The sequence below is a fragment of the Phyllopteryx taeniolatus genome, chromosome 1 (assembly GCF_024500385.1).
Source record: "Phyllopteryx taeniolatus isolate TA_2022b chromosome 1, UOR_Ptae_1.2, whole genome shotgun sequence".
Taxonomy (NCBI): Eukaryota; Metazoa; Chordata; class Actinopteri; order Syngnathiformes; family Syngnathidae; genus Phyllopteryx; species Phyllopteryx taeniolatus.
This window is the reverse complement of record NC_084502.1, coordinates 14,579,327-14,600,755: the sequence shown is the minus strand read 5'-3', so window position 1 is coordinate 14,600,755 and position 21,429 is coordinate 14,579,327. Positions and strand designations below refer to the sequence as shown.

General features: G+C 42.6%; 1 protein-coding gene across 3 annotated transcripts in view; it reads right to left on the bottom strand.

Annotated features, from left to right (window-relative positions):
• lrp1ab (low density lipoprotein receptor-related protein 1Ab) overlaps nucleotides 1–21,429 on the bottom strand; it is a 108,038-nt gene that overhangs the window by 9,710 nt on the left and 76,899 nt on the right. For 2 of the 3 annotated variants that reach the window (XM_061774259.1, XM_061774268.1), the window contains exons 42-75: nucleotides 18,075–18,264; nucleotides 17,681–17,885; nucleotides 17,420–17,612; nucleotides 17,144–17,269; nucleotides 16,935–17,063; nucleotides 16,107–16,226; nucleotides 15,751–15,864; nucleotides 15,517–15,666; nucleotides 15,309–15,431; nucleotides 14,934–15,050; nucleotides 14,555–14,683; nucleotides 14,325–14,450; nucleotides 14,091–14,231; nucleotides 13,149–13,336; nucleotides 10,534–10,717; nucleotides 10,357–10,442; nucleotides 10,164–10,283; nucleotides 9,899–10,086; nucleotides 8,365–8,570; nucleotides 7,288–7,476; nucleotides 5,979–6,127; nucleotides 5,809–5,902; nucleotides 5,598–5,714; nucleotides 5,365–5,484; nucleotides 5,163–5,285; nucleotides 4,400–4,525; nucleotides 4,020–4,136; nucleotides 3,184–3,290; nucleotides 2,953–3,085; nucleotides 2,730–2,852; nucleotides 2,456–2,578; nucleotides 2,243–2,380; nucleotides 1,615–1,752; nucleotides 1,412–1,531 (exon numbers count right to left, since the gene is read on the bottom strand). In XM_061774259.1, coding sequence (XP_061630243.1) covers nucleotides 1,412–1,531; nucleotides 1,615–1,752; nucleotides 2,243–2,380; nucleotides 2,456–2,578; nucleotides 2,730–2,852; nucleotides 2,953–3,085; nucleotides 3,184–3,290; nucleotides 4,020–4,136; nucleotides 4,400–4,525; nucleotides 5,163–5,285; nucleotides 5,365–5,484; nucleotides 5,598–5,714; nucleotides 5,809–5,902; nucleotides 5,979–6,127; nucleotides 7,288–7,476; nucleotides 8,365–8,570; nucleotides 9,899–10,086; nucleotides 10,164–10,283; nucleotides 10,357–10,442; nucleotides 10,534–10,717; nucleotides 13,149–13,336; nucleotides 14,091–14,231; nucleotides 14,325–14,450; nucleotides 14,555–14,683; nucleotides 14,934–15,050; nucleotides 15,309–15,431; nucleotides 15,517–15,666; nucleotides 15,751–15,864; nucleotides 16,107–16,226; nucleotides 16,935–17,063; nucleotides 17,144–17,269; nucleotides 17,420–17,612; nucleotides 17,681–17,885; nucleotides 18,075–18,264 — 4,752 coding nt within the window. Of the gene's footprint in view, nucleotides 1–1,411; nucleotides 1,532–1,614; nucleotides 1,753–2,242; nucleotides 2,381–2,455; nucleotides 2,579–2,729; nucleotides 2,853–2,952; nucleotides 3,086–3,183; nucleotides 3,291–4,019; nucleotides 4,137–4,399; nucleotides 4,526–5,162; nucleotides 5,286–5,364; nucleotides 5,485–5,597; nucleotides 5,715–5,808; nucleotides 5,903–5,978; nucleotides 6,128–7,287; nucleotides 7,477–8,364; nucleotides 8,571–9,898; nucleotides 10,087–10,163; nucleotides 10,284–10,356; nucleotides 10,443–10,533; nucleotides 10,718–13,148; nucleotides 13,337–14,090; nucleotides 14,232–14,324; nucleotides 14,451–14,554; nucleotides 14,684–14,933; nucleotides 15,051–15,308; nucleotides 15,432–15,516; nucleotides 15,667–15,750; nucleotides 15,865–16,106; nucleotides 16,227–16,934; nucleotides 17,064–17,143; nucleotides 17,270–17,419; nucleotides 17,613–17,680; nucleotides 17,886–18,074; nucleotides 18,265–21,429 lie in introns of those variants that run through there. The other variant, XM_061774280.1, reaches the window with a different exon arrangement.

Genomic DNA, 21,429 nt, shown 5'->3' with positions numbered 1-21,429 from the left:
CAGGAGCCGTGCGGCATTATGTTGCCTCAAGATTTAAAGTCTGGATGGTTTTTTTTGTTTGCTTGTTTGTTTTTTGTTTTTGTAGTTATGTTGGATACTTTTGAGTAAACCTGTTTTGTTTAAAATTGATAGCTGTAATGCTTTGATATAGTAGTAGTAGACATGTCAGCCACAAAGGTAAGTTTGCATGCAGAATCATTGCCACCGATTACACTTCCTGGTAAGGTCATTGTTTTATTTATTGAATCACTCATGGCTCTTAGACCTTCGAAAAAGAGTTTGGGAAGACTATGTAACCACAGTCGTTTGCTTTGGTGAAGTATTAAAGACTTCTTGTGTGGTTGGGGTTGTTGGTGTGAGTGCAGACTTTGTTTAAATTAGCGGTTTGTTTAGCGAATTAAATTAGTGATTGAACATGATTTTGGGGTGGTGTTATGTTGATGTTGGTGTGTAATAATACCAACAACTATGCTGTGTGTGGTTAGTCAAGCAAGATAGTTTTTTCATTATGATTATTATTTCCTGAAAAGTAGTGGTTTTGGATAGGATTCCGCCAGACAGGAACGATATGTACCACAAACTTGTTCAACACAACATATAATAATCCCATAATAAAGTCAGCTCATATAAAGCTGTTAATGTCTTTGGAATGACATTAAGTGTAAAAGAAAACATAAAGGAGATACCGTTTCGGCCCATATTGAAATGTCAAGTATTGTTACACACACAATTTTTACGTGCTCCACAACAGAAATGTCAGCTGTGTTCTGCACCTAACAAATCAACTTTTTGAAGGTGATCGCTTCGTTCCACTGCCTTGAATTAATTGATGAGTACATTAATAGGGATCGAGCCCATAGTGGAAAAAGCATGAGTAATTGATGCCACCACTAAAATGTTTAGAATTACCTATAATAATAGTTTAAACTGTAGATATCTGTCATGTTATGACAAAATACGTTAATACAATTTCAAACTCATTTTAAAACATAACCCTTAAAAATAAATGGTTTACAAATTATTAGATTTTTGAAGAAAAAATAAACAAATCATAGACATACAAAGCTTGTCTCTTAGTAGAGATGGACTATGTCAACATACTTTCTCGGGACCGATTCCTATTTAGACAGGGCTTTGGTGCCATCTTGTGACATCTTAGAGCCTTAAAGAAAGAGCACACAAATGCCAAAAAGCTGAGTTTTTCAGCAAATAATGGAGGATAGGCTCCATCGAAAAAATGTGGCTAGGTGAATTCAAGGCTAGTGAACCACGATTAGGCATTGGAATAATGTCATGCTATTTACACAGCTATCTTCATCCCGCCTACACAAACCTGGAGGATACCTCGCCGAGCAAAACTGGACTGAATGGTTGCATAAAAGCTTGAAAGCAAATATATATTGGTACTCACTGTCAGCTTTGCAGGTGTCATTGATCCTTGTGAAGTACTTGTAGCAGCTGCATTTGTAGGAGCCCTTCGTGTTGTTGCAGATGTGGGAACACGCCCCAAACTGAAGACACTCATTCTTGTCTGAAAAACAGGAAAGAATCCAACTCATCAAATGAAGTTAGGTTATAAAAACATTTGGCTCTGTAGCTTTTGTGCGTGTTTACCTCCACATGTGCGATATCCTATTTTGTGGAAGCCCGGTTTGCAGGAGCAGAAGGCGTCTGTGCTGTTGGTGACACAGTGGGCCTCGTCCCCATCGCCACAGTGAGTCCTGTTACTCCTGCAGTCATTCAGTTTGGTTTCTGTTAACACGCACATTGACTTGTTAGCAAAGATGTTTGATCAAGTTCTACCAAGCTAAACTCATCCAAGTATGCCCTGATGTTTCCAAACTGTTCCCGCAAAGTTGGAAGCATACATGGAAAGTCCCCCGATGACCCGGTGGGGTATATTACCTGCAACCGGAGGTTGAAAGGGATATATTTTTGCATCTTAAACATGTAGGGATGTGAAAGCATAAGGAAGTTTCTAGACAAAGTAGCAATCATTTTTCAGTGGGGCGTGGTTTCACGTATTCAGCGGACACGTCCACAAAGTTTGAGAATAAAGACAAAAGCTTGATTTTTAACGATTTCAAAGCATTATTTTAGATACTTCGAGATTTTTCCAATCATTCAAATTTGGCAGGGTAGTTAACAACACTCTTTTCTGTGGTGTGTCAAATTTACAAGCCTTATTTTCACTTGAAGAGGGGTATCCCAGCACTTCTGTTCATTCAGCGTAGAAATTAACCTGTTTTGCAGTTGATCTCGTCCGAGCCATAGTCCTCGCAGTCATTAAAGACGTTGCATCTCAAAGTGGAGCTGATGCACTTTCCGTTGGCACACAAGAACTCGTCTTTCTCGCAAGTAGGAACAGTTGGATGGGCTTCTGTGGGATACAGATGACTCAGCAAACTCCTTCAAAAATCATCTTGGTTGATTTCAAAGCTACTGAGCCACTTACCGCAATTCAGTTCATCCGATTTGTCGCCGCAGTGATTGATGCCGTCACATCTCTTTGACATCTGAAGACATACGCGGTCATTTTGACAGCGGAACGCTCTGGTGGGAGGACACTGGAACTTCCCTAAGCATCACACGGTAAAAAGTGTGACAAAGAGTTGAGTAGCCGAGTAAAAGATGAAGGGAAAAGAAAAGACTAAAAAAAGAGAGACTGAGATATTCAGCTATTAAAATACACGACTGTGTGAGAGTGTGAGTCACATGCTGGCACTCACTGCACTCTTCCGGATTCTCATCCGAGTTGTCCCCACAGTCATCTTCCCCATCACACTTCCAGGCGAGAGGTTTGCACAGACTGTTGTTACATTGGAACTCATCCAAAGGACAGTGACGGCCAGCTGAAAGAACAGGAAGTAACTCGCAGTTTAGTTCTGTCAAACTTGATGCAACTCGATCGGAAAACGAGAAGCGGGCAGTAAAATCGAATTGTGCACTCACCAGCAGTGTGGCAGTTCTCCTCATCACTGCCATCCATGCAGTCTGGGTCAGCGTCACATCGCCAGCGAATAGGAATACAGTGTCCATTCTTACACTGGAACTGGTCATTGTCACACTTGACATCACAGCCATCCTGGAGGAAAAAAAAAAAAAAAACATAGCCCAACAGGCAAGCAAGCGTCAAACTTCATCCTCGTGAATGAATACTGAACACACAAGCGTGTGAGACACCTCATCAGATCCATCGGCGCAGTCGTGGTCTCCGTCGCACTTCCACCGCCCAGCGATGCAGCGGCCGTTTGTGCAGGCGAACTCGCTTTCGGAACATTGCCGAGGCACTGCGCGAAATGACAAAGCACGGTTTGCATTAGTGACAAGTTCCAGCCTTTATTCATCTTGCATTCCACAAAGACATGACAGCAGGTGGTCAGGGGAGAGAATGAAAGGAGCTCAGCAAAATTCAATCCAACACATAAACTGTATCAGAAAATCCCAGCTTTACAAAGACAATAATGATATTAGAAACAGCTCTCAGTATAATGCAGTGCTCGACCACTGCAAACTACAAGCACAACAACAAACACGTTGCTACATTAATACATCTTTAACAATATTCATGATGAAAACTGAGCATTAATATCTTTGTAAAAGGAGAATTTTAACACTTTTATAATTCTATTCAATGAGAGGGTACCCAATGAAGTGTCTGTATGATTAGCTTGAAATGTACGTTTTTATGCTGTGGGTGATGGAAGGCGTACAACGCATAATTACAATTTATTTTAAGTCTCCTTGCAGACTCTCACAGCTGAGCCGGGCTCACGGGTGGACAAAAGCATGACAGAGAACTGACAGGAAAATACTGGAATGTTTGACATATGAATGCTGAAGAGACTCACCTCTAGCTCATGCCAACAGGACAGTATGAAATGAAACAGACATCAGATGAGGTGAAATGCATTTGCAATGACAGTGACTGGATGTTTTTGACAGTAAACATCGTTAGCGCAAAGGGAGTTGAGAGTTAGTGAGAGTGGACAAGGGCAGAGTGAAGGCATGACACCAACCACACTTGTCTTCATCCGAGTTGTCGCCACAGTCATTGTCGTAGTCACATTGCCAGCGGCCCGGCACGCAGCGGTTGTTTTTGCATCGGAACTGGTACGGCTCGCATGTCCTCTCAGCTGCGCACATTAGCATACCACGATTGTAGCAAGATTCAATAAAAGCAGACTGACAGATCGCCTAATGAAGGGGAATCCGAAGTCTGTGACCGGCCATCTATTTATTCACAGCCTGCTAATTTTAGTTTGGTTATCAATTAAAAGTTAAAAATGTCAAATTGGCACTTCTATCCTTTCATTTGTCTGCCTACAGAGGAACATGTTTGGACAGCCCTGGTGTAATGTGACTGCTAAGTCGTTTCAGCAGAGATCGAGATGCTCACCACACTCCTCCTTCGGTTCGTCGGAGGCATCGCCACAATCGTCTTCCCCGTCGCACTTCCAGCGAGCCGGGATGCAGCGTCCGGAGTCTTTACAACGGAATTCGTCCACGCCGCATGTCATCTGGGCTAAAGTTGGGAACAATTTCACGGTGATCTTACTAAGGTTTTAAAATGGATGGCAGGAGACGGTAAGAGTTTATCGAACTGAACATCCTCCAAATATTTATGCATTGTGGGGATGAATCATAAAGGAAGTCAGCTTTTAATGAGTTCACAAGGACATTGTTGGGCGGTCAACCTAAATTCTAATAGTTGTCCAATGAAATTGTATTGATTTATTCCCAACTGTCTATTTTGTTTTTGGTAGCATTTCTATTGGCTGCACTGCTTCTAGTACGCATATCCTTTTTGGTCCAATCAAATTTTAAGATTCTATGTGTTGCCATATCAATCTAATCTGTCCAGGCCTTTCACAATCACTTATTGTGGGTGATGTGACATTACCTATATTAGCAATGGGACTTTCTTTAACTCCCAGAATTGTCCCTTCCCCTGATTGGTTGGTCAGAGCAAAACTTGCTACAGCCAACTTCAACTAGCAAAATACTTTAGTAGCAATCTACTATTTTGCGTTCTTCTTTACAGCCGCTGCTAAGAAAATGCCTGCATGACAAAAATGTAGTCAAAATATTGTGAGATAAATTAAAAACATGTTAATCTGTTGGAACCAATTCATTCTTTTCTATCAAAATTCAGTTCTTACTGCAGTTGGCGGGTTCATCAGATCCGTCCACACAGTCGTTGTCACGGTCACACACCCAGACGCGAGGAATACAGCGTTTGGTAATGGCACACTGGAACTGGGTAGGTGCACATGTGACCTCAGCTACAGAGAGAAGTGAGCAAATATTTTATTACAGTGAGAAATGAACCATCTGAGCAGGATGAAAGAGCGAAATACTCACGGCAGTCCTTCTCGTCCTCTCCCTCACCACAGTTGTCTTGGCCATTACAGCGGAAGATTCCTGGGATGCAGCGACTTGGGTGGGAACATTTGAACTGGCTGGGCAGGCAAACATGAATATCTGCAGTGTAGTTACACAAATACACAATCAGCATATGTGAGGACTTGTGAAATTTCAAGGGAATAATGGATGCTTCAAAATAGGCAGTGATAATGTCATAATATGCGCTGTACCGCAGTTGGCCTCATCTGAATTGTCCTGACAGTCATTGTCTCCATCACATATGTATGCAGGGTTGGTGCAGATGCCTGTGCCACACTGGAACTGGCCCGGTCTGCATTTGAACTCAGCTGTCACGAAAGGAAGAGCGAAATATTGGTCTGAACTTAATTTCAACCCAGCCCGCTTCCTCAATGGTTAAAAAAAAAAATAATCTACACTCACAACAGTCGGCAGGCTCGTCTGAGCGATCGCCGCAATCGTCCTCCGTGTCGCATTTCCACCAGAAAGGAATGCACTTATCATTCTTGCAGACAAACTACGAGACGACAATGGGAAGTGAATAAAAGCACACGCTGAGGGAATGATGAGCAAGTCTGCGCAGCTCCCATTACCTGGCTGGCCGTACAGTTGGACATGCATGTGCGGTGGTCATTGGCAAGGAAGAAGTTGGTGGGGCATGCGCATTTGTAGCCTCCTCCAGGAGAGAGGAGGCACAGGTTACTGCAGCCGCCGTTGTTCGTCTGGCATGGGTGGTTGCTCACTGGCAAACAGATAACACTCAAGAAATGTTCAACGGCACAGAATAAGATTTTCTGGTAAATTTAGAATACAACATGTGCATCCATGCCTACCAACTATTATGGCATGTAATTTATATCAAATGTATGATAAAAATGTACACAATCACAAATATGTACGTACAATTAATAACATTTTTAATCAATACACAATGGCAGACTAGGTAAAATGTCATTATGATGAATAACAATTTTGTTTTCCACCTTTTTCCATTTGATCAAAACAACAAACTATCAATTAGATATTCTTGCTTCTAAATTAAAGATGGTTTAAATTCAGAGATTTGTTTCTAAACACATGATACATGTTTGAAGATAATTGCTGGAAACATGCCAAGATTGAGAACTATGCAGTACTCAGTTGTGGAGATATAGAACTAAACTGTTTTTCACCATTTTAGTTTTCCTGAATTGGGGCCCAATGATGCACCTGTTCCCTCTTATGAGTCACCTCTCTCCCACTACGTAAGAACTTGAGCACCTTTGTTTGTATTAGCGGTTATCCGGTGCATTTGCAACGTGCAGTTAGCTAGCTAGCTATACCTACACCCCAAAAATGCAACTACCCTCCAGAAAGTTCACTTGGATGAGCGCTTGAGAGTGCCTTGTTGTCGGCCGCGAGTGCATGCACGTCACGGAGAGAAGGCGGAAGAGAGGGGGGGGGAAAAAGTCAGACTTGTCGGTCAGCATGTGGACCAGGGCATTGCATTGGTGTGGCCACTTTAGAGCGCCTCGCTGTCAGTGTGGAAAAGCCCCGCGACAACCCAATGGGAATATATTCCAACCACGGTGACCAGAGGCTTCAAGCGGATATATTTTCACAGCTCAAACATGTATTCATGTGTAGGCATAAGAAAGATGCTAGATGCTTGACGGAGTATTTGATTGACAGTTTACAGTCGAGAGGGTTGTGGTTTCAGGGCGTTCAGCGGACACACTCACAACGTTGGTGAGCGGAAAGAAAGGCTTGATTTTTCACAATTGTGAAGCCTCATTTCATATAGGCCAATAGTGTTTGCAGTTGTTCTTAATCATTTAGATTTGACAGTATTGCAACAACAACGTGGTGTATCAAATTTAGAAGACATTTATTTTCACTTTACAGGGACTTGAAGTATCTTACCCTGGGGCTGGCGATAGGGATGGTAAATATGCACATCCATGGGCCGATGCAGGGTGCTGATCAGGGTGGTTTTGTTGGTCCCCAGTGTCTTGTGAGCTCTGTTGATGGACTTTGTCTCCCAGTCTGTCCAGTAGATGTACTCTTCAAACAGCGTCATGGCAAAGATGTGTGGGATGTCTTGACTAAGAACTGCCGAGGTGCAAAAAACATGTCACAATTCAAAAGTGTTTTACCATTATAATACTCCTCAAAGACTATTACCCGAGTTCAACTTTGGAAAAAAATGCACTAACTGGCCACATCAATTGAGCATCATTATCTTTGTAAAAACAGACTTACTGACACAGCTCTTCTATTAAATTTCAGACAGTGGATTGCGTACCTAATGAAGTCACCAGAGTGCATGTTTTAACAATTCGAATTCGTTAGAAATTCATTGAGGAGTTAAATTGTTTATTGTTGAATAATTCCAGGGATATGACATTTTAATGTTGGAGCTGTAATGTGGCTGAGCAAACATCGAGGCTCTGTTAATATTAAATGGGAGCCGAGTGGGTGCACGAGAACATGGCCGACGCTATATCTAGTGTTATATAATGTTCAATATGCCTGATTAGATTTTATACTCTCAATGTTCTCTTTATGCTCCCATAGACGGCATGCATTTGCTTCCTGTGTTTGGTGCAAGTGTGTAACACCTAATCCGCTTCGCTTGTAAAATACAGTAATAATCCATATCAAATCACATTTATTGATGTGCAACACACGTCGTCATTAGCTAATCAAAAATGTTGTAACCTGGGACTGAGAAGAGTTTCAAAATTTGAACTTTGATAGCATGATGTGACCTTTAGTATGTTTTTAATCAGAATCCAAAAAGGAAAAAAAAAAACATAGGTCTTTAACTTCCTTATTTCACCACCGTGTCATCAGAAAATCTGAGATAGATAAGAGCGATACATACTGTATGTTACAAATCTAATTGAAGGAATTTGGGTAGCAAATAAAAATGTCGAAGGACTTATTTCGTATCCCATCAATGGTCCAAAATATTTCAAGTGAGCAATGATATGTGACCTGTGTGTCTGCTGGTGCCATCCAGGCTGGCAAACTCAATGTAATCCTCCCGGGCGTCTGCCCAGTATATGCGGTCATTGATGAAGTCCAAGGTTAGTCCATTGGGCCATGTGATCTTATCCTGGATGAGCACGCTTCTGTTGGTGCCATCCATCCCAATTCTTCCAATATGGGGATTGTCACCCCAATCAGACCAGTACAGGTACCTAGACAAAAAAGTATAATTTTATGCATCATAATTACACATTACGTTCTTCAAATTGCAAATACCGTTATCCCTCATTTATCACGCAATAGACGAAATCTGCAAAGTAGCAACCAAATATTTATTTTATTATTTATATATATTTGAAAGCTTCACACATATAATATACCAACTTATATGGTATTATTTTTGCCCACATGGGGTCACCATCCTCACATTCTACAATGTAGTATCTGTGAGGTTGAATGTGTACGTGCCTTTAAAAGGTGGTCTTGGCCTGTTGAGTGACTGGAAGTGAGCGAATGAGGATGTATAGTTAGCTGGCTGTGAACTGGCTAAAGCGTTAGCCACTGTGTTTTGTAGAGTGATGGCTTCAGTTGAGGCAATTGGCAGGTCGGCTAGCTTCCATCTTCCTTCTATCCTAACAACCTGTTATGATTACAATTCATTCTAACTAGAGGTGGTAGGCTATATTAAAGGTGCCATATTTTATCAAACCAACCTTTTCTCGTATTTGGGATGTAACATTGGCGCTATGGTGCTTCAGTAAATATGAAATATGAGTAACAATCATCCACTTATTCCTGAGTTCCAGACGTTTGACTTGAATCTGGACGTTCCAGGCGTTCAAATGACCTGAAACCAGGTGATTTGAATTCCTCAAGCTTATCTATGTCGCTAGCGAAGATCTCCCTACCTCTCCGCTCCCGAGCCAGCGCTGTAGACATAAACGTGTGCTCTTACAAGGAACCAATTAGAGGCAAAGGGCCGGGCTTAGCCAAATATGGACAAAGCGGATACAAAACCGGGTCAAACAGAAGTCGCTGTCAGAGGGGCCTTTTCTGGACAGTCGTATGACAAGACCAAGATGTTTTTTTTTTTGTTTGTTTTTTTTAAATGGAATTGACACTTTCATACTGAGTCAATGGTTAAAAAAAATTATTAAAAAATAAACAAAATAAAAAAGTCATTCTATGGAGGTCTAAATTGCCCAAATATGGAACCTTTAAATAAATTAACGATGTTTACCGTAGAAGTGCAGTTGTGTAATTTAAGCCTATTTTAATTTGCAATAGGCACATTGCACTTTGGAGTCTTTTATTAAGTGTGAAATGATCCCAAACTTTGGACATTCTATGTCTTTCCTCCTGGCTTGCACCTATTGCTACGTGAGTCAGCAGTAACAGTCCGTATGGAAAATTAACCACCACAAAATCCCACGCTATAGCGAATAATCTGGAATATAAGTAAAATAAAATGATGCCCTGAACCCACAAAAAGTGAACTGCGATATAGCGAGGGACCACTGTACCCCTCATTGGTTCTCACCCGTAGCGCACATCCACGGCCACAGCGCGAGGTTCCCTCAGCCCGCTGGTGACCAACACTGTCCGGTAGGCTCCGTTAAGTTTGGACACTTCAATGGTGTCTCGGCCTTTGTCACACCAGTACAAGTTTCCACCGACCCAATCCACTGCTACGCCGTCTGGGTTACTCAGAGAGGTCCGGTGCAACACCTGTAAGGTAATTACGCAAAAATGTTTACTGTATGTGCATTACCAAGGGCCCAAGGACGCTTATTTTGCTGACCAACCTCTATGTTGCTGCCGTTCATACGCATGCGTCGGATCATGCTGCCTTGAGTGGTGACATCAGTCCAGTAGATCATCTGCTCTGCATAGTGGAAGTCCAGTGCCACAGCATTATTCAGACCCTAAAACAGCGGCAAGTGTGTGTTCACAGGGGGCATTAAGGGAAAAAGACCACATATTCTTTTGGTTCTGTACCTGTTTAATAAGCGTGTAGTTGGAACCATCAAGGTTGAGCTTTCGCAGGTAATATCGGTTAGCAAAGATCAGGTAGGCCTCCTCCTCTGCACACAAAAATAAGAGGAACATATTTAGGATTTAATGGGCTATAAGCAACCCAATAAAACACTTCTATTTGCCAATTTAGTGTAGTACCTGATGTGGATTTGCAGATGGTGGGATCATTGGGGCTGACTTCAAAGCCATCCACGCAGAGACAGTGGAAGCTGCCGTGTGTGTTGATACAGCGCTGAGTACAAGGGTAGGTGGTGGTGCACTCGTCCACGTCCACACACGTCTTCCCGTCCCGCTTTAGCTGGAAACCATGATGGCACCTGCACTGAATGTGCCAAGTGCACGAAAGAGGTCAGCATCTTTTTATGGACAAACATCTTAAGCCTCACATACACAGTTACTTGATTTGGCTTTTTTTCCCCCCTTTTTGTTTCTGTCATTTACTGTATATTTAATGCAGAGGTGTGAAATGTAATTGCAAAATGTACAGTGGTGACTTAATTCATGAGTTAAATTTGTTCCGTGATCATGCTCATAACTCAAAACATGCATATTTCAAATCGTCCTTCGCGATTGAAATGAATAGAAATCAAATTTATCTTTTAGCACCCCATAATTTGAAAAATAGCACACTCCAGAATTGTACTTATAAAAACATACACTAATAATGTGATTAAACAGAATGTAAAGAGTTAAGCCAGTACAGTACATAGATAAACAGCTGCTAGTTTGCCATTCAAACAGCCAAGAGGGGCCTTACTAGCATATGCCAACATTTTAATTGGCGTTTGGAGTGGAAACATTTGCACACAATAAATTCTACCTAGCAACAAGCTGCTGGGCGAACATGATGTTCTGGGAAGTGAAAATGCAGAGTTTATTACAGTGTTCTACAACAGATTATGCTTGCAGTCCTCAGGATTCTGTCAAATGGAGAAAAAGATTGTTTCCTCAAAATTTGCGTAATACTTTTCAAATTGCCATCTATTAATAATAGGTTATATCTATCACTTTTGCTACTACTTTCTTTTGAGTCATTTACACATAGAAGATACCCATTAAACAATTAAAAAACAACTTACTCAAAATTGGCCCGGGGTAAGAATTATATTGGGCCTAACTGTACTGTATATACTCTAAATGATTTACTTCATCTCAAACACACTTACCAGAAAAGGCTAGGCCATAGATAATAAGATTGTTTTATAAAATCAGATGGAGAAGAAATAATTTTAAAAAGTATTCAATATATACATTACCTTTTTTTTTTTCTTACGTATTATGTATCTGCTTGTAAAATGTAAAGAATTGTCATTCATTCATTGCTATAATAGTTATTTTAAGCACTTTATCAAATATTCAAGAACTCTGACCATTTCGAAGGACCCCTGGGATCTTTGGAAATATCATATGTAATCTAATAAGGCCCTTGCGCGTCAAAATCAGCCGTCTATTCTATGAAATTCAGGCACAGTCACTTTGGTTGCCAAGTAGATACGATAAACTCCTCACAATCAACACAGTTCACATTACTAGCCTTGTTCTTATGTAAACACCAAATTTACATGATGACTCAAGCTGGTTCATCGGTAGGGTACAGGCACTCCTAATGATTTTCAAAAGAAGCTCTGACCGCGGCCTCGCTACTACAAACATGAAAGTTCATGCATAGTTCAAGCTGTTCTTTTCGCGCCTCCTACTTTCAGAAAGGAGAGCCAAAACAAGTTATGGTCTTACGCAAGCACATGCCTCAAGTCAGATTCCAACCTGTGCGCCCCGTTTGTCAGGAAAATGAGTGCAACTATTAGGAAAACAGTGGTGCCTCAATCCTCGATCTACTAATTTTATTTGTTCCATAAACATGCTCTTAACTCAGAACACTCTTATTGCAAATCATCTTTCCCCATTGAAATGAATGAAAATGCCATTAAACTGTTCCAGCCCAAAAAAAACACCAACAAAATGTTTTGTGACATGTTTTCTAGTAAGAAAACTAGCACTCTAGAGTATACTTTATTAAAAAAAAAAAAAAAAACAGTCATAACATAATTAAATAGAATGCAAAAAATATATATATATTTTTTTAAAGTTAAAGGTTTGTGCATCATGTTTTCATGTTTTGACTGCGCTTCTTCAGGTGTGTGTGCCCTAGTCACCAGGGAGCAATAAAATAGCCATTCATAATAAACAAAGAAGAGTTTCACAAATAAGTGCCTCGATAAGCTGCAGTAATATTAGTTGTTTTTCGCAGAGGTGTGAATATTGTTATATTATCTATCTCCATGTGTTGCTGCACCCGCTGTGTTTAAATATCCGTTGCTCAAAGGTTTATAACTGCCGCAACATCGGTGCTAGTTTCTTTAGCCTGTCTGTGTTGTTTTGCATTGTGTGCTACCATTAAGCTAGCAGATTTTCGTATAAGTTATGGTTTGGTTAAACACAAGACGTGTAATTGTGTCAGTGTTAAAGGGTTAAGCTGGGAATGGCAATTAACAGCTTTTAGCAAGCACTTGGCCTCCTTTTTGAAGAATTGTTCACTCTCTGCTGCTTGTGAAATTTACTGCCACTATTTACCCCTCATAACTAAAATAATGGCAGAGAACATCTCGTATTTAAAAAACTTGTAAGCCAAGGTACCAGGGTACACAGTAATTGACATACTGTGTATATGTACTTGGACATTCAGTTTTTGCTTAGATTTACTGAGCAAATGCAGGATAAAAAGTAAAAGAAGAAAAAAAACACAGACGGCTTACCTTGTAGCCAATCTTTAGGTCATCGCAGAGTTGTGAGCAGCCACTCAGTTTACTGTTGAGACACTCGTTAATGAAGCAGTTGAGTTCATCGGAGCCGTCGCCGCAGTCATCATTCCGGTCACACAGCAGAGTCTCGTTCAAACAATTTCCATTGCGGCACATGAAAGCCGACTCGTTACACATCCTCTCTGAAATCACACGCAAATGGCACGCTGAGCGCTGCGTGATTTGTACTGCATTAAGTTGTACACAAAAAGCGGGATACTGTGGTAGAGGTGTGTATTGGTCGTCCCAATGAAATGAGAAATGCATGGTCGTAGAAGACTGTTGATGATACTGTATGTGGAGGTGCACCGTAAACATTTCCTATGGTGGGATACTGTACAATAATCACTGAATCAATACGAGAATTCCCCCGATCAAACACAAATCTAGTTTTGAATGCTAAACTCCGATCTAGCGCATGTTTACAGATGTGGTAGCTATATGTGAACACAGTGACATCATGGTACTACAACACAGTATAACCCACCCATGAATTCAAAAAAGAAAAGAGTAACCAAAGACAAGACGGAAAAGACCATTCTCTGTCAACCAATCAATTAGAGCAATTTTTAAAGCTCTGCCCTTTTGGTACAACAACATTTTGCTTTCCAATGGACATACAATTGTGTAGTGTAGCAAACTGTACTGCTTGTTGTAAATGGGAGAAACAATCCATGAGATCGGAGGGACAGTTAGAAAATAATCACTGGTGAAAAGTATCACTTTGACACTAGAACACTAAATGTGAAGATCAGTGGAGAATGGCAATCAGCAGAAGGAAACCACTGGAGACGTTCCTTATGCAGACACTGCGCTTCAAGACCAGTCCCATGTACAGTACAGTATTGTCAATGCCTGTTGTACAGTAGACTGGTAGAAGACTGTGACAATTCCAACCTGAGTCAGTGCACCGCGGGTTCTTGGGAGCTTCGTCAGAGTGATCTTGGCAGTCAAATTCGCCATCACACTCCCATTTCTTCTGATTGAGGCAGCGGCCGTTGGCGCAGCGGAACTCATCAGGACCGCACGTTGGATATTCTGCAAAAGTAAACAAAGTAACTTAATTTATTCCAACCTGAGTGGGTTATGAATTCTGTATCAAGTTTCTCAACGCAGACATTACACACTCACCACATTCAGGAGACTCATCTGAACCATCAGCACAGTCAATGTCATGATCGCACACAAAGTGCTTGGGAATACACTGTCTATTCTGGCACATGAACTCATTTTCATCACATGTGTTGTTGGTGTACACTGAAAGTGGAAAGGAATACATGTATGGAAGTATTCACAGAATTTCATTGAAGATAATTAAGACAAATTGGCTGCTCTGTTTATTATGCACAGGTCCAACTCACAGCAGCCCGCCGTGACACTCTCGTCAGCTCCATCCGGACAGTCCTTGTCTCCATCACACTTCCAGCGCTGCGGCACACACGTATGAGAGCCGGGACACTGGAAGGCCTCAGGACTGCAGGTTTTGGATTCTGGATTCATACGAAAAGTGAATGGTACCACATAATGACTCAGTTTGTAAAATTCCAGGAATTTTCAAAGTTGGACATTTTCCTTGGGAATTAACCAGAATTTATTTTGAATTGTATTATTTTGCGAGGACCTCTTCTTATGACAAAAAGTTTATATTTATGCTTGAAAATGATACCTTTCCATTAAATTACCCACAATACATCCAACTTTCTGGAAAAAGAGCTGCTTGCAATTGAGTGCATCGCTTACTGCATTTCTCATCCTCATCCGATCCATCACCACAGTCGTCAGCGCCATCGCACACCCAGTGGCTGGAAATGCAGCGGTGGTTTCCACATTCAAAATGGATGGATGGACAAAATTTGTCTGCAAAAGACAACAACGTTTCTCTTATGTGCCATAGGCAATGGGGGCCAGACAGAGATAAACTAGAAAATGCAAAAATGTAAATACTGCTGTTGTAATTTTCAGTTGCATGACAGCACTCTATCATATTTAGGTGTTCCTAATATTTTGTCCCTCAGTTACAAATGTTATGACCATGTAGAATTTGAATGCATACAGTATATACTCATTGTACTTTATGTTCTAGCCACTGAGTGTAAGGACACTCCATCAACTGACCGCAGTGTGTCTCGTCAGCTCCATTCTCACAGTCATTTTCCTTATCACAAGTCCAGCTCATTGGGATGCAGCGGCCACTGGGGCAAGCAAAGAAGTTGACTGGACATTTAAGCTTGCGTTTATCTGAAAGACCAGACAAAGAAATCAGAAGTTCGCTTTAATGCACTTAAGCAGACTATGATGCATAAAAGCTAGCAAAGCTCCACACCAGGGCAGTTCCGCTCATCGGAGAAGTCCCCACAGTCATTGTTGCCGTCGCACACCCATGAGGACAGATAACACAGGGTGGTTTTCTCACAGCTCTGGAAGGAAGCGCCTTTCACTCCCAAGCGGAAGAAACGGGAGCAGTCGGTGGGTTCTGAGAATAAACAAAAGACATTTTCAGAACTCTGCTCCGAACAAATCTTAATTCATTGTCTCGCATCTTTTTAAGCGGCCTTACGGCAGTTCATTTCATCGCTGGCATCTTCGCAGTTGACAACCTGGTCGCAGCGGCTTAAGTTGCCGATACAGCTGCCATCTTTGCACTGGAACTCCCCTACTTTGCACAGGGTCACTACAAGTAGATGGTTTAAATCATAGTGATGAGCATAATGTCACTACTAATCAACTTCGCTTTACTTCAACCAATTCCAAAGCAATTCATGACTTGATCAAAACATATGGAAGACCAGCGAACCCATTCTCTAACTTTTCACCTGCAGTTGGTGTATTCAAAATAGGTAGATTAGACATGCATGCGAATGTCACAGGTTCGCACAATAACATACAGTGACGGAACGGACATGAATGACTTACTGTTGCAAGGCATTTCATCAGAGTGGTCACCACAGTCGTCAGTGCCGTCGCACCAGAACTGGTGACCAATGCAGCGGCCATTCATGCAACGTCTGTAGCCTTTCTTACAAATTCGATTGGCTGGAAAGAAGCAGTATGTTAGAAAGGCTCTCTCTCGCTCTCTCTCTAGATATATAGATAGATGGACCTAAACTGAAATGCGTTCAAAACGCATACAAGCTATTCTATCAGCTTAAAGCGGCACTAGAGTGGAAGAGTAGAATCATTTAGGCAATAATGGGAAAATCCAGGTTTTAAAGGTCCCGTATTTTGCCAAACCAACTTTTTCTAGTATTTAAAATGTAATATCTTCTTATGTGAAAAATGAATTAAAACCATCCACGCATTGATGAGTTCCAGATATTTTTCTGCTGAGAGGCGTGAAATCAGGTCGTTTGAATCTCTCAAGCTCATCTACATCAACTAGAAAAAGATCTCCGCCTCCTTCTCTACTCCCAAGGAGTGCTGTCAATATAACAAACACGTGTGCTCTTGCAAGTGGGTCTTCTACACAGAGGTAACCAATCAGATGAAAGGGGTCTTAGCCAAATATGGACAAAGCTGATACAAAACTGGGTCAAACAGAAGTAACTGTCAGAGGTGCCTTTGCGGAACACTCTTATGACAAAACCAAGGTCTTTTTTTATAATGAAATTGACACTTTTGTACTAAACCTCCTCCTCAGAAAGCTACTGTAATGGTTTTTGGAGACTTGTTTGGGATGCAAGAATAGCCATAACAAATATAGTATATAAGATGTTATAGTTGCATAAATTGCTCAACCCTTACCACAGTAGGACTGCTTCTCATCAGACTTGTCCTTGCAATGGGGCATGCCATCACAGGTCAGGCTGTAGTTGATGCAATCCCCGTTTCCACACTCAAAGTCATCCACACTCCCGCAGGAGATGTTCAATGCTGGTGAGGTACAAACATTCATTGAGTTTTATCATTTAAGCCACATTTGTGTTTTAAATAATTTATTTTCTCCTCCTTACAAGAGCAGGTGTTGTCTTCCAGAAGTTGTCTGTCTCCACGGCAACTGCAGTTGACCCTCCCATCAGAAGTGGGCAGACACAGGTCTTGGCAGCCTCCGTTATTTGTGCGGCAAGGAGAAAACTCACCTGAAGGATGAGCGACACAGGAGGGTGGAGTTATGTTGGAGGGAGAATTTTACCATCTCTGCAACAAATGACTCAGTGGAGCAAAAACCTAAAAGAATGTAACCTTGCAGGGCGAATTACGTAAAATGAACAGCAGTGAACGGAACTCACAGCTGTTGGTGTCATTGGCCAGTGCAACAATTCCCATTGGCTGCTGAGGGATGTCAGCTCGCAGTACTTTCATGTCTCCACCTGTGTACTTGTCAGCTCTGAGGACGGCTCTCCTCACCCAATCCGTCCAGAAGATGTAGTCTCCATACACGGCCAGGCCAAACGGATGCACAGGCTCGTTTTTCAACAAAACCTAAAAAGGAAAAGAGTTGAGGGGTCATTCCAAATAACTTGGTATCTCCTTTACTTCCACATCCTTACATATCGGCTGCTCCCGTCGTATTCACAGCGTTCTATCTTGTCCAGCGTGGCGTCAGAGAAGTAGAGCTTCTCTGCTCGGTGGTCTATAGCGAGGCCGTTGGGAGTTTTGATATCACTGCTGATGATCGCCAGCACGTTGGCTCCATTCAGGGATGCCCTCATGATGGTGGGAGTCTGCTCGTTCCAGTTTGTCCAGAACATGAGACTGTGGTGAGAAACAAAAAAACAAACACAGGACGGATAATCTAATCAGCAGCGGGCCTTGCCAAAACATGCCATTAAATAAAAGTAACGGCTGAGTGGAGTGAAACAAATGGGTTGGTGGGAAGAAAGTGGAGCGAAAAGCAGCTGGAACTGGGCCCAGCCTGGCCATGATTCCATATTAATGACTCACTCCTGACACTCGTCCAGCACAAAGGCTCTGGGGTGGTCCTCTCCAGACATGGTGACCACAGTGTTGCGGTTATAGGCCACAGAGCGGCTCTGGTCCACAGTATGCCGAGTGATGGTGGAGGTTGTGTAACTGGTCCAATAGAGCGTATCCCAACTGCGGTGGTACGCCAGGCCCTCGACTGAACCGACATCTGTGGACGAGAGGGAGGAAGTGGGTCTTTAAAGAACATTTCTGAGACCTTGTGCTGCTGTCAAGCCAGTCAGTACGAGTCAGAATCAAGTCCCCGTCAATGGAAAATCAGCCAATTTGCCTTTGCTAAGAAGGGTATGTTTTCATCTTCATTAGTATGCTTTTTAACAGTATTATGCGAACAATACTCCAGAAACCTCCACAAAGTGTATAAAGGAGGCTGGGTGGATAACTTGGGATTTACTTTTTTACATTCTAGTAATCTATGGGTGGGGTTTTCAACATCCATCCATCCATCCATTTTCTGAGCCGCTTCTCCTCACTAGGGTCGCGGGCGTGCTGGAGCCTATCCCAGCTATCATCGGGCAGGAGGCGGGGTACACCCTGAACTGGTCGCCAGCCAATCGCTGGGCACATAGAAACAAACAACCATTCGCGCTCACATTCACACCTACGGGCAATTCACAGTTGTCAATTAACCTACCATGCATGTGTTTGGGATGTGGGAGGAAACCCGGAGTGCCAGGCGAAAACCCACGCAGGCACAAGGAGAACATGCAACATGTGAGACAGTAAGCGTCCCCATACAGCCTATTTTGTGGAATTTTGAAGTCCCTTGAAGTCATCTGTTGCCAAAGAGGCAAAAACGGCTAATCAATGATCATGTTTTAAGAAAGCCACAAATATGTCAATTAAGAGTAGCATACAATCGCCGTTTTCAAACTTCTTACAAGGGGGAAAAAAAAGCCATCATTTGAGGAAAATAAGGAAGTGACACGGCACCGATCATGTGCACCACAACTGCTGTTCCTGGCGTGAGCTTAAAGCAATGTGTCGTCCTGACACTTCATGGCTGACTGTCTGCACATACAGATACAACTCCCTCTGGATCCCCTCATTCATGGTTGGAAAGAGAACTGACACGGAACAGCTTGACAAGTGAGCCTTGGGGGAGGCCAACCACTGCAGCTGTTCAAGTCCACTTCTTCCAGAAGACGGCAAAGTGTTTTTTCTAAAAGGCGGTGCCCACTTTTCCAACAATATAGGAATGCACTCTACCATGATGTCCTACTGCCTCCAATACGGCCATCTATTTGTTCTTAGTCATACAATGAATGATCTTTACAACCACTCAACACGACCATAAAAAGACGAACACTCCAAGCAGCTGTTTGCTCTCTGCAGCAAGTCAATAGAGCCTAATCTAAATGGAGGATAATTCCAGCGATTAATACCAAGTTGACTGAATGCACCTAAAAAGCAGGTTAACAAACACAGAAAGTCAGTACGAGACAGTGTTACGTGAGGGGATATTACAGCAACCCTCCCCTTGCTTGGCTTGTCCCATAGATACTGTGCAAACACTGGGAGACACCTGCTTAAAGAACATTACCACTCAGAGCAAGCATAGGGATTGTGCAGCATAGAGAACTGCCAAGCTTTTGTTACTCTTATTATGTACATGATCATTATTTATGATGAATATAATGATGGGTGGAGTCCACATGCTACAAGCTTGTGCGGCGCTTCCAATTGGACAAGTTGCCTCCTGCCACGGTGACCACTTAGCATCAGTTAGACTTGAATGCGTTTAAAGTGGAAGGACTGGGAGCAAACCACCGGAATGAATTTAACCATTATTGCATAGTGCCAAGAAATCGATACAAACATTGCTATCATCACGAGAGGTTGAGTCGTTTTAGTGAAGCGTGGTCATTGCCGTGATTCCCCTGATGCTGTGTGATCATCCCACTCTGATGCTTAACATTAACAGGCAATTAGATTAGTGACTAAGTTGACTTTAATTGGGAACACATGGAGATGCCAGGGCACCATGTAAACAGCAGTGAACCCGCCCAAAGGAACAAGGAAGAGGAGGCTGTGATTAAGGTTCTGGTGCCCATTCTGGACGGTCTAATCCTGGTGACTGGCTCGGTGGGACAACTCTTGGTCATCACCACCCTAACAGGGTCGGAAGCGTAAAGACCACCACCCCCCACATGGTACCGACACCCTGCTGCTGGCGCTGAGCGCAGCTGAGTTGTTATTGTTGCTTTGCCTGCCCTTCCACACGTCGGCCATCACTTTGGGATTCTGGCCTTTTGGGAACTTCATGTGCAAAGGCGTCAGTTTCCTCGGCGTGGCCTGCTCATCTGCGTCCGTATTTACCTTGGCGGCACTGGCTGTGACTCGTTACCTCACAGTGGTGCACCCCACCTGGGTGTATTGCTCGAGAATGCACCGGCGTGTCAAGGGGACAGTGACAATTCTGTGGCTTCCTGCCTCGGCAGCGCCACAGTTTGCCTTCCGCACGATTACAACTTCCAGGGCTGTGAACTGCTTTGCTTTTCTTTCAGACTTCAACCAACTTGTCTACAGCATCAACCTCTTCTTCTTCGGCTTCGCCCTCCCACTGGGAATAATTGTGCTGATGTATGCAAAGATCTACTGCTTTCTTCGACACCCACGGCTCTTTGGAAATGCCCCTCAGCTGGAGCGCTACCAGAGGCAGGTTACTCACACTTCAGCTATATTGGTCCTGGTCTTCACTCTCCTCTGGTTGCCGTCCTATGCTCTCATGTTCTCCATTGTTGTAAGAACGATTCAAGGCTCAAAGGGCTATAATACTGTTGCCATTTTGGCCAGATTGCTGGCATCCTCAGTAGTGGTGGTAAACCCCATTCTGTACCGATTCATGTCATGTCAGAAGTTCAGAAGAGAGTTGCTGGAGCTGGGGAGAGAGCGTTGGACCTTCTGCAAAAACTCCATGGCTGGTTGTCCTCACATGATGTTGGGTAGGGACATGGTGCAGAGCTTTGAACTGGACACAAAGCTCTGAAGCCTAAACTGACTTCTCCAAATTAATATGCAAATTATATGTTTTCTGAATTTTCTAGTCGATGCAAATGACACACAGAACATGTCCATCAGCCGTTGGATCTATGGGGGTTAGAGGCATTTCAAACTCAAGCAGAAGCTCTGAGAGGCTGTTCTGACATAACTTTGTAAAGAAATTCAAGCTGAAGGGATGAAAGAATAGTGAAGCTGCTATCAAATAAGGGATCCTATTATGTAACTTGACCTGCTAAGATGTTGTGACTGAAATAGCTTTTCATTTCACTAAATATAACCTCCCAATGCTGCTAGTCAAAGCTCAGTGAAATGG